Here is a 15,311-nt window from a genome sequence, read left to right as displayed (position 1 = left end):
CACGTGAGGCCAAGACTCTGAGCCATGTTTGTCTTTAAGGAGCATTCTATACTTCCTCCGAGACAGATTTGTTGGTTCTTTAGGCAGTCCGGGGGCACCTTTTTTTCCCCCAGGGTACTTTCAATATTCTTTGCCAGCATATAATTCAAACGCATCGATTCTCCTTTTGTCTTATATAATGCTCAGCTTTCACAGTCCCGAGGCAATTGAAGCTATCATGGCGTGGGGCAGACGCTTCTTTGTCCTCAGAGTAGCATCTTTGCTTTGCAACACTTCAAAGGGGTCTTGTGCAGCTTCAGCCAACGTAGTGTGTTGTTCGATCTCTTGACTGCTGCTTCCATGAGCGCTGGCTTATTCTGGTTGAAGGCACAGCGAAGGGGCCCTGGCAGGGTAGTGAATATGCATTGGGCTGCTAACTGCAAGGTCAGCAGTTCAAAATCCCTTGCTGCTCCTAAGGAGAAAGACGGTTTCCACTCCCATGAAGATGAATAGCCTCAGGAGCCCATAGGGGCAGTTCTGCCCTGCCATATAGGGTGCTATGAGTCGGCATGGACTCCATGGCAGTGAGCTAGAGAAGGGCACAATAAGTAATGGTTGGGAATGAATCTACTTCAGATGATTTACTGAACACAATAATGGTGCAAGCTCTTGTCAGAAGGAACACCGGACATGACATCTGATACATAAAATACAGGCTCTTTCTACATTTACATGATGACGTGGTCATTCTTTTTCTGTATTTGGGATTTTGCAATTGAGCTCTTTGACAGCACAGACTCTGGACGCAATGGTTCTCAGTATCTCATGCCCTGTATGTTTGAGCGCCCAGAATTCCAGCCCCAGACACCCAGTTTAAGGCCTCGGCCTGCTGTGTTGTTCTCTGTACATCCCAGGGAAACCAGTTAGAAGCTGACCCTCCCTCCCTACTTTTGGAGAATGACGAACCCCAACCAAACCCACTGCTGTCCAGTCAGTTCTGACTCATGGTGAGTCTGTAGGCCAGGGGGAACTCCCAGGGCTTCTGAGACTGGGAATCTTGACTGGAGCAAACAGCCTCCTCTATCTCCCACACAGTGGCTGGTGGATTTGAAATGCCGACCTTGGGGTTAGCAGCCCAATGCCTAACCCACAGTGCTGTCTAGGCTCCTTGGAGAATGATGAGTGGGAATCATTTCCCCGAGAGGCAATATGCTCTCCAGCTCTTACTTGTTTAGCTAGCTCAATAGGTTTATTTAATAGGAGAAAAAAGGGGGCCCAAACAGCATGAAACCAGAAAGACCCTGCCTTCTTTACATGCCCTCTCGGCTGGAATAGGAGAGGTGCGTACATCCAGACTCAGGGTGTACAGCCTTTGTTCAGAAAGCTGCCTTGTTGTACTCAGTTAAGCAAATATGGTCCACACAGACCGAGAAGTCTGCTGTTGGCGCATCACCCCCAACCAGGGAATTGTCTTAGTGAAGGCGGGTGCTCTTTGGGAGAAACCATGCACTACCACCTTGGGAAGGAAAGGAATGTCTGCAGTGGTGTAATATGCATTGGGCTGCTAACCACAAGGGCAGCAGTTCAAAAACACCAGCAGCTCCTCAGGAGAAAGATGGAGCTATCCACTCCGGTAGAGTTACAGTCTCAGTGGCAGCTCTACCCCACCCTGCAGGATCACTGAGAGCCAGCAGTGCCTCGATGGCAGTGAGTTTCTTATTATGGAGTTCATAATATCTGATGCTGTAGTGATTACGTTCTTTTGCTTCTTAACCTACAGAGGCATTTAAGGAACCGTGGTGAAGCAGTGGGTTAAGAGTTGGGAGTCTACTCAAAGGGAGTGAACAACAGAATTGTATGCAAATGGATATACTGGCTGGGGTACAATACATATATATATGTTCCTAGGAGGGTATGGTGGAGGAGGGAGGGGGGGGGAAGAGAGCTGATATCAAGGAGTTCAAGAAAGAAAATATTTTGAAACTGACTGGCAGGAATTGTACAATACTGCTCCAGGTGATTGAATTGTGGAGTGCTACATCTGTAAGAGCTCCCAATAAACTGAATGGGGGCCCCAAAAAAAAGAGTTGCAGGTCCTAACTTTCATCCTTACACAGGGTCGCGTCTCTCAGTATCACAGACCTGAATGGAATCGCAGTGCAGTCCAGTTCCTCAGACAATGAGCCAGAAACTCCTGACCCCATGAGGGCTGAGGGCTGAAACGCCTGAAGAGCCGGCTGGGGGCACACAAGGTGGGGAGTTCCAGGGTGCGTGGTCCACTGTTCAGCAGACCGCACTCCGAGGGCTACTTTGTCAGTGCACCACACCTGGGAGGCTGCTGGGAGTTGACACCGGGCAGACGGTCTTACAGCGAGCAGCCTGAAACTGCACCAGCAGCTTCCCCAGCACTCCCCCACAGCTCCTGCCACCCCCCACCACCCCAATCCTTCCCAGAAACCACCAAACACCCCCTACCCCCGCGAAGCCGCTGTCTCAAGCACAGTGACTCACTTTCTCAGAAAGTGAGAAAAGCTGTTCTTAGAAGAGGGTGTGAGGATGGAGAGGCTCCACCTGTGGGTCGGTCACAGGTTTAGAAACCACACCAGGTGCTGTCATGTTCACACGTCTTGCTGGGGAGACGGGGTTTTCTAGAATTTTGATTAAAATGCAGTACATGATATCCTCACATTGTGCTAACAAACACTGTGTTTACACATTGTAGGATTCCATGTAAGTAAATTGCCTGGAAAAGAGGAAGCTAGAGAGGCAGATGGGATGATCAAGGGGAATTCTTTTTGGGGCGATGGAAATATTCCAACATGAGGTTGACAAGATTGCCCAGTCCGTACATGCACTGAGCATCACTGAGCTGCACACTTCAGTTTTATGACATGCACGTTATACCTCCACACAGCTGTGAGGGTTGCACACACATGGGCCATGTAAGTCATGGGTGCGTCCACGCACAAGTGCAGAAACAAGCAAATGGATCACGCCCTGTTCAGAGTTCCTTCCGCTTTAATGGCGGGTCTTACATGGGAAGGCCGACTGGAGCGGCCACGGAGAGTAACACACAGCCCCTGGTGCGCTCACAACGCTGGGTTCTGAACAGGAGGCATGGTAGGAGTTATTTTATTTTACTAGCACAAATGGTCCGAAGTCCCCAACAGCGTCCTCACTCCTCCATGGTCTCCTTTTTGCCAGTCTCTTGCCCTTCAAACAGAGGATACCTAGCCTCCACATCTGCCCATGTGATGCTGCCATTGGCCAGGCTGCAGATGACCTCGGGGAGTTCAGAGATCTGGGGTCAAAGCAAAGAGAAGTCCAAGAATCAGCCAACTTGTTCAGTCTGACCAGAAAGACCCGCCCTAGCCAACACTATTTGACTAAAGACAGGTGTCCCACGGTCCCATCCTGTGTCTCACCACTTCCAAGGAGCCTGCCTTCCTCACTCACACTCACCACCACCCCACCCCCACCCCCCGCCCCCTCCCCCAGGCCTTTGCTCCCGTGCTTCTTCAGCTCCATTCCTCTACACAGCCAGCGTTCCTGTCGATCCAAATCACCCTGCCACTTGATGTTGCTGCTTGCATGCCAAACTTCACTCTCGGGACAGGGGCCAAAGAAAGAATCTGAGCGAAGGAGGCGGTGCCTCAGCCATCCCTACAGAGCAGTGTGCACCCGAATCACCTAGAGGCCTTGTTGAATCAGACTGGTACCCGCCCCCCACCTGACTCCATTTCTGACTCAACACTGGGGTGAGTTCCCAGGTGATGCTGCTGCTGGTCTTGAGAACTTAGCCAGATGGGCATGCAGATCCAGGGCAGCCATCTGATGTTGTAAAAGACTAGCCAGAAATCCGTGACCTCTTACTTAGAGCATACACACACCCCTTTGGAAGAAGCCATCTTTCACTTCGGGTTTCCTTATTAACACTTGGTGTCAAGCTGAGCACTTAATAGGCACTTGCTCCAAGTTAACACATTAGGCAGTTGTCAATTAGTGGCTAACACAACAAGCCCTTCTTCCCGTCCGTCCGCCTGGCCATCCTTTCCTGCCCATGATTAAGATAGCCAAGTCTGAACGTACACTTGTATACATTTCCATGGAAATATAAATAGGCAAATGCCTACGTGCCCCAAAGCCTGCCAAGAACACCATGGCAACGACCTCGTGGGGCTGCACAGCTCTTGCTCAAATAAGCAAGCAAACTGCACGAGGAGGCGCCCACAGCTACCCAAATGGCTCTACAAGATTAGAGAAGAGCTAATGGAGAGTCCAAAATTAAACCAATGGGATTTGAGAATCAGACTGTGTCTGATACAAAGCTATTATTAAAATTAAAAACAAAAGCAAAAGGCAGGAAGTGGGCATAAGTACAGGAAAATCCAATGGAAACCAGTAGGAACCAGTGCACATTTCTGAGCGCTGACAGTGCCAACAAGAAGGCACATACCTCCGCCCGGATCTGCCGCATGGAGTCTCGGTCCCTCAGCGTGGCGGTGTGAGGGGTTCTGTTCACGGTGTCAAAGTCGATGGTGATGCCGAAAGCTACACCGATCTCATCAGTCCTGGCGTAGCGTCTCCCGATGGACCCCGAGGAATCATCCACCTTGTGAGAGACCCCGTTCCTGGTCAGTGCCTCCGCTGCGCAACAGAAGTTAAGCACATTAAACAGCAAAGGCGGAGAATGCCCCAATGCCATCTCGCAGGCTCAGGAAACTTATGAGAGAGGCTAGGACCAGAGCATTGTGCTACCAGTCCAAGAAAGAATGCCCTTGATTAGGCCGTCCCCCCTCAGGGCCCCAGCTGACAGGGCTGCAGAGCCCACCCTTAGCAGGCGGGCCGCCTCTAGCTGCATGGCCTCTTCCCAATTCCCAACTCCAGAATGCAGGCTGGACCAGAGGATCACGAGAGTCGTCCCTACCCCCACCCTGCTGTGGAATCAAGGATTGTACCCCGAGTCCAGAGCCAAACTCCACGAGGGAGGCTCTGTGGAGGTGGGCGGCAGGACAGTGTGAGACAGGGACATGCCTTGAATCGGGCACGTGGGCCCTACTGGGCTCAGGCAGAGGCGAGGGTGCTATACCCTGGGCAATGGCCCTCTCTGCCGCCCGAGGAAGAGGAGCAGAGGCTAAGTAGAGCCAATAAACAGCGCGGTGCCTAACAAGGCGTGTACTTGAGGGTGTTCACATCCAGACTGCCCACCAATTGGATGTGCTTACATAATTCCTTGACGAAGGGCACGAACTCCTGGTTCTGGCTCAACGGAAGGACGGAGCATTTGAACGGCGCTACTATAGCAGGGAAGCTGAAGAACTAGAGAATGTTTAAAAAAAGAAAGACGTCTGTTAGTTTATAAATCTCTACCCGGCCCCTCGTTCTGATCATGTCCCAAACCAAGAGGTTCATGTTCCGTGGATGTCCAAACACTTCATCTCAGAATGCCAGGGAACGAGCCCTTGGCGGCTGCACAGCGAAGAGACGCAGCAGCAGACCCACAACCAGAGTCAGCAACCCCTGGATCTCCGCCCCAATCTGGACCAGCCGGCTCTGCTGGGAAAGCTACTGCACGCAACGCCAAGTGTCTGACATGACACAAAAGCCACTGCTGTTGGGATGCCACCCAAAGCCCCTCCCTACCAAATCTCTAATCAAAGTGTTAGGAACCCAAAGGCACATCCCACCTGATCTTTCAGGATGCTCAAGAATCTACGACCAGCAGAGAGAGACCATGTGAAATGGAAAATGTAATCAGCTCACAAACGTGTGTGCAAAAGAAAGCAGAGTGGAGGGAAAAAGGGTTCTATAAACCTTCTGGAGCTGCTCTGGAAATACAAACACAGTATTTGTAAAAAAATAAAATAAAAAAAAATCCACAAAGGCATTGAGTATGTGACTCAGAATTAATTTTCTCTCTGACTATAATCTTTCCAAAAGCTTAGCTAGCCTTTAATGCTGGGCAACAGCAAACACCACACAGGAAGTCCACCCAGGCTTTGTTGTACTATGGCTACCTTCCTCTCACAAGTTCATGTGTGTACGCCGCTCCACCACCTTATAACTCTGTTTAATTCAAGAGAAGCAATGGTCTGCCTTCGTAGACGAGATAAATGTATTCATTTCATCTGCAGTCTTGGTGTGCCAAATGCACAGGAAATGGACTGAAGAGACCGTGTGCTAATAACTTAGAAACATGCTGCCGCTCTACAACTGAATCAAGCTTCCTCCCGTGAGGGAATCTCGACCTAACTCAAACACCACAAATTTGTTCTTGGTTAGCCCTTGTGAAGTGCCTATCCCATCTCTAGTTTTATCAATATTATTAGATTCAGAAGTACAGCAAGATTTTAAAAACAAAACTTTTCTTAGACAAGTTAGCAGGCAAAGCTTGAAGTACACGTGGCCTCTGACAAGAGTAACTTCAGCTGCACATAGCCATCTCACGAAACCCCACCTCCTGCCTGTATGCTGGGGAGCAAACCTCGCTGCTGACTCTCTCTGAATGAAGAGCTGCCCCCCCCACTGCCCCCCCCCACCCCCAGGCAGAGCACGCAGGCATACCTAAAGCGCTGAGAGCAAAAGAGCACTTTCCTCTGTGAGCTACACATCACCAACAGCGTGGCACTGTTCGAAAGAGCGGCGCCAAGAAGCTCCAGGCCATTCTTAAAGGCAGTGGTTCTCAACCTTCCTAAGGCCGCGACCCTTTCATACAGTTCCTCATACTGTGGTGACCCCCAACCATAAAATCAATTTCGTTGCTACTTCAGAACTGTCATTTTGCTACTGTGATGAATCGTCATGTAGATATCTGATATGCAGCATGTATTTTCATTGTTACAAATTGAACATGATTAAAGCATAATGATTAATCACAAAAACAATGTCATTAGAGATTGTGAAAGACTTATTTCTAATGACAAATAAATGAAATTTCCTCTTGAAGCATGGTGTAGCATGGGTAACAGTCTTTATAGCGGGTACTCGGATGTGGGCGTATCTGCACGTGGGCGCACCCGCCTGGAGACAATAAAGGAGCCATGTCTCGGTTCCCAAGACCATCGGAAATACGTGTTTTCCAATGGTCTTAGGCGGCCCCTGTGAAAGGGTTTTCGACCCCCACAGGGGTCAAGACCCACAGGTTGAGAACCGCTGCTTTAAGGTCATATTGTCCTAAAAAGAAGGGTGCCCTGGTGGCACAGTGGTTAAAGCACAGGACGACAAAGTCAATGGTTCACACCCATCCGCTGCTCTGTGGAGAAGGACACAGCAGTGTGGCCCATAAAGATGGATAGCCTCGGAAACCCTGCAGGGCAGCCACTACCACCCCTGCCCCTGGGCGGCTGAGCTGGAACCGACTGGCCTGCAGTGGGGGGGGGTGGGGGGGGGTGTGTCCTAGAGAGAACTACAGAGCTGCTGCCCAACTGGACAGCAGCAGACTCCTGCTCCAGCACAATGCGTTCCTGACTCTGACTCGGGCAACCCCCCCAACCCTCCCCAGCCACACGTCTTCCGATGGGTTTTCCCGGAACTCCATGACTAGGAGCTAAGCAAGCGACTTGCTGCAAGCCGCCGTGAAGCCAGGCAGAACGAGGGGCTAAGAGCAGAAGGCACAGGGCCAAAAGAAACCCTGTGGAGTTGATAAGGACGTGTGCATGTGATCTTAAGCAATACTTTTAGATACTGGGAAAGGCTATCCCCCCATACACACACACACACACACTAGTTCAATTTATCTTTTGTCAGTCTCTCACATCAGTCACCCAGATTCTTAGGTGTAATGCATCGATATTTCTGGACCCAAACCAAAACCAAACTCACTGCCATCAAGTCGATGCCGACTCACAGGGACCCCACAGGGCAGGGCAGAACTGCCCCTGTGGGATTCTGAAACTGTAACTTGTTCTGATAGGAGCAGAAAGCCCCATCTTTCTCCCGAGAATATGGTGGTTTTAAAGCGCTGACCTCGCAGTGAGCAGCCCAACTTGAAACCACTATGCCCCAGGGCTCTTATTTCTGGTATAGAATCTAAGAACATCTTGAGCAAGCACCCTGAGTCCTTGGGTGGTGCAAACAGAGAGGTTGGATGTTTGACTCCACTCAGAGGTGCCTTGAAAGGCCACTGCTCAACCATGCACCGAGGAAACCTTGTGGACCTCAGTTGTGCTCAGACACTTGTGGGGCTGCCAGGAACTGGAGACCAGGTGACAGCAACGGCTTCGTTACTGGCTAACAAGTACCTCAGGTAATGGTATGCATGAGAAGGTTCCCTGGACTTCTTTACCACCACACAGAAAAAGATCTTTTGGGGACAAATTCCACAAGACATCTCGTCTTTCCAAATTTTCTGAAAATGCTAAAAACCAAATTCATTGCCTGCAAGCAGATTCTGACTCCAGGACCATACAGGACAGAGTAGACCAGCCCTGTTGGGTTTCTGCATAGCTTCAGCTTTCTCCCATGGAGTGGCTGGTGGGTTCAAACCACTCACCTTGTGGTCAGCAGCTTAATACATCACCTACTATGCCACTCCCAGGCCAACTTTCTGAAGACAACAGCATATCATAGCTCCCTAGACAGATAAGTAGGGAGATCCCTAAATATGTCTTATCTCAGAGTAGAGAGGACCAGGCAACGACATTAAAAATGGCTCCTAGAAAAACATACACATCATAAAGTTCAGATGAGCGGATGCCAGAAAGCGCTCTGTTTGTGCAACAGTTCAGCAAAGATGAGGAGTGCTATTCTCGCCAGTGGATTGTAAGAAATAATGCCGAGCTGATCATTCCAGTCCTCTCAATGCGCTCCAGCGAATCTCCTGTACAGACACCGTAACAGAACAAACACCACCTGGCCCAGGAGAGCTTACCGTCCTTTGCTCGTCCCCCTCGCGTACGTGGAACGTGTGCTCGAATACCGTGTACATGATCCTGCCCAGGCCAAAGGAGGGCTCGATTACATTCGGAACAACTTCTTCCACTGCAAAGGAGACAGAAACGCGGTAACCACCTCAGAGCCCACAGGATACTTCTCAGACCCTCTCTAAACGAGTCGTAGCGCGAAACATGCTTTCCATTCTTGAAGGACTTTGATCTCTGCACATCGAGACAAAGAAATCGGAACCGTCCTGAAACGATTTGCTGGAACTGAAAACTAGGTCACCGTCGAAGAGAAAGCTCGCCAAGTTAGCGCGGTTGTTCAGCTGGAGCGGAAATACCCACCGGCGGTCCCAGAGCTCCTGCAGGAGAGTGAGCTGCGAGCAGCAGCGGTCCTCTCACCCGCAGACTTGCCTGACCTTCTCCAGAGTCTCTCTAAGACTGCTACAGCGAAAACCCACCACCACAGACAGTAAGAATTAACAAAAGGAACTCTAACCCACAACCAGCATCACTTCATCTTTTTCCTCTCTATCTCGGTGAGAACCCTGCAAGACAGTCGTGTGATGCCACGGGTTCCTAAGGCACTGGGCTCAGGAGGCCCTTAGACGCATTTGCTTAGGAATCAGCACGAAAGTTCCTCCTGTGGCTCCAGCGCTCCTCCCAAGATGTACCCGTGGCATACCCCGCCAGTATGTTAACAGTATTAACCCCCACTCTTACCACCTCAGGGGCAGCTCGACCCTGTGCTATGCAGTAGTTGCGAGTCGGCATCGACTTGGTGATGGTGCTTGGTTTGGTTTACACTAACCAGGTCTAAGAAGCAACCTTGACCTTAGGGAGTTTATGTTTGATGGGAAATGGGACAGCTGGAGCCAAAAATCACCAACAGGGGTGTGGGGAAAGAAGAGAAACTGCTTCTTTTCCCTCGATAAGTAAGAAGACAATTTTAGAAGTATGATCAGGGAAGGGGGTTTTGACAATAATTCTGTAACAGGTTGAGTAATGGTGCAGTATGGTTCTGACATACATAGCTCTTGGGATAGCTAAAAAGGAAGGTCCCATCTGGTTCCTATCACTGCCCTGCTCAGGAAGCCTGGCCACAGCATCGCATGTCAGAAGCAAAGGCAGGCCCATCCTCTCTACACCGCCACTTCCCTGATTCCACACTTCTTAACCACCTCCTGTCCATACATCCCAAAGCACTCATTTCCTAATCCAGACTTCCTTCTCAAAAAGAACCCTTGATCACCTAACCAAAGTTGATCAAAATAGGGCACTGAGTTCTATTATTTAGGACATAAAGGAATTTTCCATAAGATTTAAAAGGAAACAAAAACTTAAATCATAAAAGTTGGCGTAATCAATAATTCTCACCAAAAATCAGAGAACCCACTGCCACTTAGTCAATTCCAGCTCCCAGCACAGAACGCTCGTGGGGTTTCCCCCAGCCATGAATCTTGATGAGAGCAGAGAGCTCATCTTTCTCCCTCGGAGTGACTGCTGGGCTTGAACAGCTGACCTCCGCGGTTCAACGACTGCGCAGTAATGTTACCAGGGGGGGCAGTCATTCTCTAGTGTGGGTATGACGAAGGCACCCTGCTGGCACAAGGGGTAAGCACTCGGCTGCTGACGGAGCAGAGCCTGGCACTTGCTCTTGTACAGAATGCCGTCTAGGAATGCTAGGGGGCGGGTCTACTGTCCTATGGGGTCACTGGACTCAACTAGAAGGCAATAATGAGGAAATTTATGTTTTTGTCTAAAAGCCCCAAGAAAATGTCTTGAAAATATTCTTCCCATTGATATTATGACATTAAATATCCCCCCCTTTTCTCTTTAGATTTCCTGCAAAATCATAGTTAAAAAACATTAGTCTTCCCCCCTCCCCCAAAGGAATGCTATTTTTTTCTTTCTTTGAAATTTTCTTTGCTAGAACTTTACCATGTAGTGTTTTCTGGAATCTCTTCACACTGACCATGTCGTTTGTTAACTGAAATGTTTTTCCTTCAGTTTCTACATTAAATTCCCTAAAAAGAAACAAAACACATCAGTCAAAACATACATTCCTTTAGCTTAACTTACAGGCCTTTCATGGTTCACTTACTTTTCACTTTAAGCATAATTTAACTTGGTGAACTCACCAGGTAAAATAGCTACAGCTAAATAAAACTTATTTTAAAAGAAATACCAGATGAAGAACAGTAGAATGTGTGTAAGGTGGAAACTTATGAAATTAAAACAAACAAACATACTACTGCTGAGTTGATTCCAGCGCAGCGACCCTGTAGGACAGGGTGTAAGTGGCCTGTGAGTTTTCTGAGACTGTGCTTTATGGGAATAGAAAACCCTGTCTTTTTCCCTCAGAGTGGCTGCTGGTTCTGAACCACTGACCTTGCAGTTAAGCAAACCAATGTGCAACCAGTCAAATATTTTCTGTTACAGAGAGCAATAGAAAAGTGGCAGGACTAAACTTGATCAAAGGCGAAAACAAGAGTCTCATGGAATTCTGGCTCTCACTGGTTTACCATCATGGTTATTCTAACAATGGCACCACACCATATTCGGTAAGGTTCTACCAATAACTGATGAACATTAATTCCTCTCGATTTGAGATCAAGGTAAGAACCCCTCCAATGTACCTAATTCCTGCTGGTAAAAATATTGTTTTCACAACTGTCTAAACAAATGTAAAAAAGAACCACTTTGTCACCTTATTCCAAATAAACTTTGACAGTGGTATATAAATTTCGTAGGAAGTTTGATGATTCTGTTTGCTATGTCAATATGGTTCCCGACAAGTCACATTCAGCTTCAGCCAACCGGGGCTCACTGTTGAAGCCACCGCACAGGCAGCAGCTCAGCACTGAGAGAAGGGAGCCCCCAAGTGGCTGCCACTGAAGCTGCACTGCTGCCACGAGCTTCTAGCAGTCAGTTGTCTCAGCCTCCGGGGGGCTTCCACCGAGTTCTCCCGTCTTCACTGTTCTGTCTGAAGTGCCCGTACACACACAGCAAGTATCACATGCATGTTCTCTATGAATAGCCCAAGTACACAGCAGGCCCGGCTTGAAGAGCGCTGAAACAGGCAAGACCTCCACCATTATGACCGAATCCTTCCCAAGAGGAACCTGGCTGGCCTGTTGGATGTCGAACAAGTGTGTCTAACTGAACAGGACTCGATGCTGTCGACAATGAACTTGTTGCTATCAGACTGACTGCAGCTCATAGTGACTTGATAGTGAGAGTTGACTGTTAAAAATCAAGTCCCTTTGAGAGCACATCACCAGGTCTTTCTGCCAGGGAGCAGCTGGTGGCTTTTAAGTAGTACCTTGCAGTCTGTGACCCAGTATTTCACTGTACCACCAAGGCTCCCTGTGTATAGAGTACCCAGCCCAACCTGCGCCATCGAGTCAGTTCCTACTCAGAGCAACCCCCAGGGGCAGCTCCAGCTTTATGGGAGCACAAAGCCCCATCTCTCTCCCTGGGAATTGCCAATGGGTTTGAACAGCCGGTCGGCAAACTTTCTGTAAAGGGCCAGACCTTAGTTGGAGAGTTCTTTTTTTTTTTTTAAATATGGAACGCTTCACGAATGTGCGTGTCATCCTTGCGCAGGGGCCTTGTTATTTTTTTTTTTTTGTTCCAATTTTAGTATGTGTGCCGCCGAAGCGAGCAGTTGGAGAGTTCTCCACATGTAATTAGGTTAGGGTGGTCAGATGTTGCTTCTTGTCTTCTGGATTCCTATTCATTTTGTGCAGTTACTCTGTCCAATATTGAGGGCAGGGCATAGAAATCTCCCAACTAAAACCGTAGACCTGTGCACTTCTTACAATTCTCTTGGTTGCCCATATATTTTGATGTTTGTAGTTGCATGGGGATGGCATGCCTTCTTAATGAACTCACCTCTGTATCATTACAAACTTGTTTTGGTCTCAATTTTCCTTGTTCCAAACTTTACTCTGATATTATTCTGATTAGTGTTTGCATGATAATTTTTTTTTAAAATCTTACTTTTAAACCTATTGGGGTCATTATAATTACAGTGGGTTTCCTATTAACAGTAATTAATTGGGTCTTGAATTTTTTAGCCAGGCAGATAACCAATGCTATTAAGTTGAGTATTCAGAGCATCATTTCATTGAATTCTGAATACTGTTACTTTTAAATCTACCGCCTGGCCCTTTTCTGCCTGTGCCGTCAGTTGTCCATTTTTCCTCTGCACCTGCCTTCCTCTGGACTGCATACTTCATATTGTTCTATTTCATCTCCACTATCACCTTGCTGCTTATACCCCACTGAGCTTTCCCCCGGGGATGGCTCGAAGGTCTCCTTTGTGCTTTCTCGTTTATCCTAGTTGACCTTCAAACGATATACCACTTCAGGTAGAATGCATGTACCTAATACAACAGCACATTCCCATTTCCTCCCTACTGCTTATGCCCCTGATGGTATACATTACTTCCCCAGTATAAATTCCACATTGCTGTTTTTGTTACATTGAATCTCCTTTTGCTACAAATAATCCATTACCTTTTAAATAACTAAACGAGGGGGAAACACCTTTCATATTCACCTACACATGTATCATTTCCAGAGTTCTTTATTTTGGGGTAAATCTAAATTTATGAGCTCCTGCTGTGCACATTTCTAATGGTACAGGTTTGCCAGCACAGCCTCCTCTGAGCTTTGTCTCTCTGAAAGTAACTCCCATTTGTTTCTTTCTCCCTTGCCTTGTTAGATAAAGTGAGGTCATACAATATTTGACCTTTGTGAGTGACTTATTTTGCTCAGTATAATGTCTTCAGGTCCCACCCATTCGGTAGTCACTTTTATTGCTGAGATATTTTTACTGGTTCTAGGGCTCTAGGGCGACCTGTGAAGGAGCCTGGCTGGCACAGCTGGTTATGTGGGGGCTGGCAACTATACAGTGGTGCTTCCAAGGTCCAGCTGCTGTACGGGAGAAAGGCAGGGCAGTTTGTCCCTGTACGGACTGACAGCCTCGGAACCACAGAGGCACTAGAAATTCTACTCTGTCCTACAGGGTCACTGGAGTTAGAATCAACTCGATGGCGGTGAGTGAGAGTGAGGGTGACGTCTAAAAGTCTTTCAGTACTAAAGCAGCTTATTCCACTGTACTATGGCCTGCACAACCCTCTCCGTTATGCTCTCTGTTCCTTTTTGTGCACGTAAGGAGGCTTGTACTCCGTGGCTACTTGAAAACATGCTTTGCTGTTAACATTCTGATGCACTTCCATGGACTCGTGTTTATGCTTCCTCTGTAGAAAACTCATAGCCACTGTACCTGCCTTTCTCTCTTCCACTCGCCACCTCCAGGACTGGCAGTGACCCGCGGGCTCAGCCGCCTGTGCTGTCCAGGACTGGCAGTGACCGCGGGCTCAGCCGCCTGTGCTGTCCGCATGAGGGGCAGGTCTTCCCTTCTTTCCTTTCACACCCGTCCCACTGTGGATCGCTCTGGGAGTTCGGTGAAGTGTTCCATCTGCTCGTCCCATGCAATGGGCTCTCCACTGCAAACAGTACCTCTGCAAAGATCCCCTTTTATTCTGCACGTCCTACCCCCGCTGTCCGTGCTGTTCTGGGCGTCGTCACACACCCGGAGCTCACTTTTATGAGAGCTGCTGTAACGCGCTTCTGTTGGTTCTGTTCGCCATTTCGGGGTCTTCTTCTGTTGACTGGTTTTTCTCATGGGCCAGTTTCTTGCTTTTTTGTATGTCTAGTGATTTTTACTGGTTGCCAGGCAGTGTGAATTTCGATACTGTTTAGTACTGGATTTACTGTAGCTCTTTAAAGACTCCTGTACTGCTTTTACATTTATACTTCAGGCGAATGCAGAGACTACAAAGAGAGCAATGCTTCGAGAGACAGCACACACAGTCCCTCCTTGTTCTCCAGCCTCTTTTTACCTCTGTTTTCAGGGGGAGAGATCTTTAGTGTCCCTTCCAAACCTTCTCCAGGCCATAGAGCCAGCTACCCAGATCCCAGCTGAGCCCCTCTTACCCCTTCTCCCTCAGGAGCTTCTCCATCTCTGTGATGCAGCACTCGTCACAGACGGCAAGGTACTCCATCACCAGCTTGGCCTCCTTCTTGTAGGCCTTCCCGATGGCTCCCTTGTTGGGCTCAAACTGAACAACATTGACTGTTTTGTATGAAGCAGTCAAGGATTGAAACGTCACGAAACAGCACTGCCTGAGTATTTGGGAAAACGACCCATCACCCACTTACAACAGCTATCAGTTCTTTATCAGCATCCAGATCCAGTGCATGCTGACTTCAGGTACAAGAGGAAACAGACAAGTAAAGAGATAGATAATCTAATTAGCTACAGAACCACATCAACCACACAATCACCTCAAATAACAATGTATCCACCCCTACAATGTCGCAGCATAACAATCTACTTTCGGTCTCTGGCTTTGCTCCAAGAAGCCAGCTCACAGCCTGTTC

At 48.4% G+C, this 15,311-nt stretch overlaps 1 protein-coding gene and 1 non-coding gene across 2 annotated transcripts in view; both read right to left on the bottom strand.

The window, feature by feature from the left end:
• Positions 1–2,979: 2,979 nt before the first annotated feature.
• Positions 2,980–15,311, bottom strand: part of GARS1 (glycyl-tRNA synthetase 1) — a 41,519-nt gene continuing 29,187 nt past the window's right edge. The window contains exons 12-17 of the mRNA XM_004702755.3: positions 14,865–15,010; positions 10,797–10,882; positions 8,849–8,958; positions 5,205–5,298; positions 4,436–4,626; positions 2,980–3,280 (exon numbers count right to left, since the gene is read on the bottom strand). Of these exons, the coding sequence (XP_004702812.1) occupies positions 3,155–3,280; positions 4,436–4,626; positions 5,205–5,298; positions 8,849–8,958; positions 10,797–10,882; positions 14,865–15,010 (753 nt within the window). The 3' untranslated portion in view covers positions 2,980–3,154. The remainder of the gene's footprint in view (positions 3,281–4,435; positions 4,627–5,204; positions 5,299–8,848; positions 8,959–10,796; positions 10,883–14,864; positions 15,011–15,311) is intronic.
• On the bottom strand, positions 12,420–12,523 carry LOC115869246. The gene has a single exon (XR_004046067.1). It is a non-coding gene; the product is annotated as a U6 spliceosomal RNA (small nuclear RNA).

The sequence above is a fragment of the Echinops telfairi genome, unplaced genomic scaffold (assembly GCF_000313985.2).
Source record: "Echinops telfairi isolate 266 unplaced genomic scaffold, ASM31398v2 ScPeMD7_23;HRSCAF=83, whole genome shotgun sequence".
In the NCBI taxonomy this organism is placed as follows: domain Eukaryota; kingdom Metazoa; phylum Chordata; class Mammalia; order Afrosoricida; family Tenrecidae; genus Echinops; species Echinops telfairi.
This window is presented reverse-complemented; position numbering and strand designations above follow the sequence as displayed.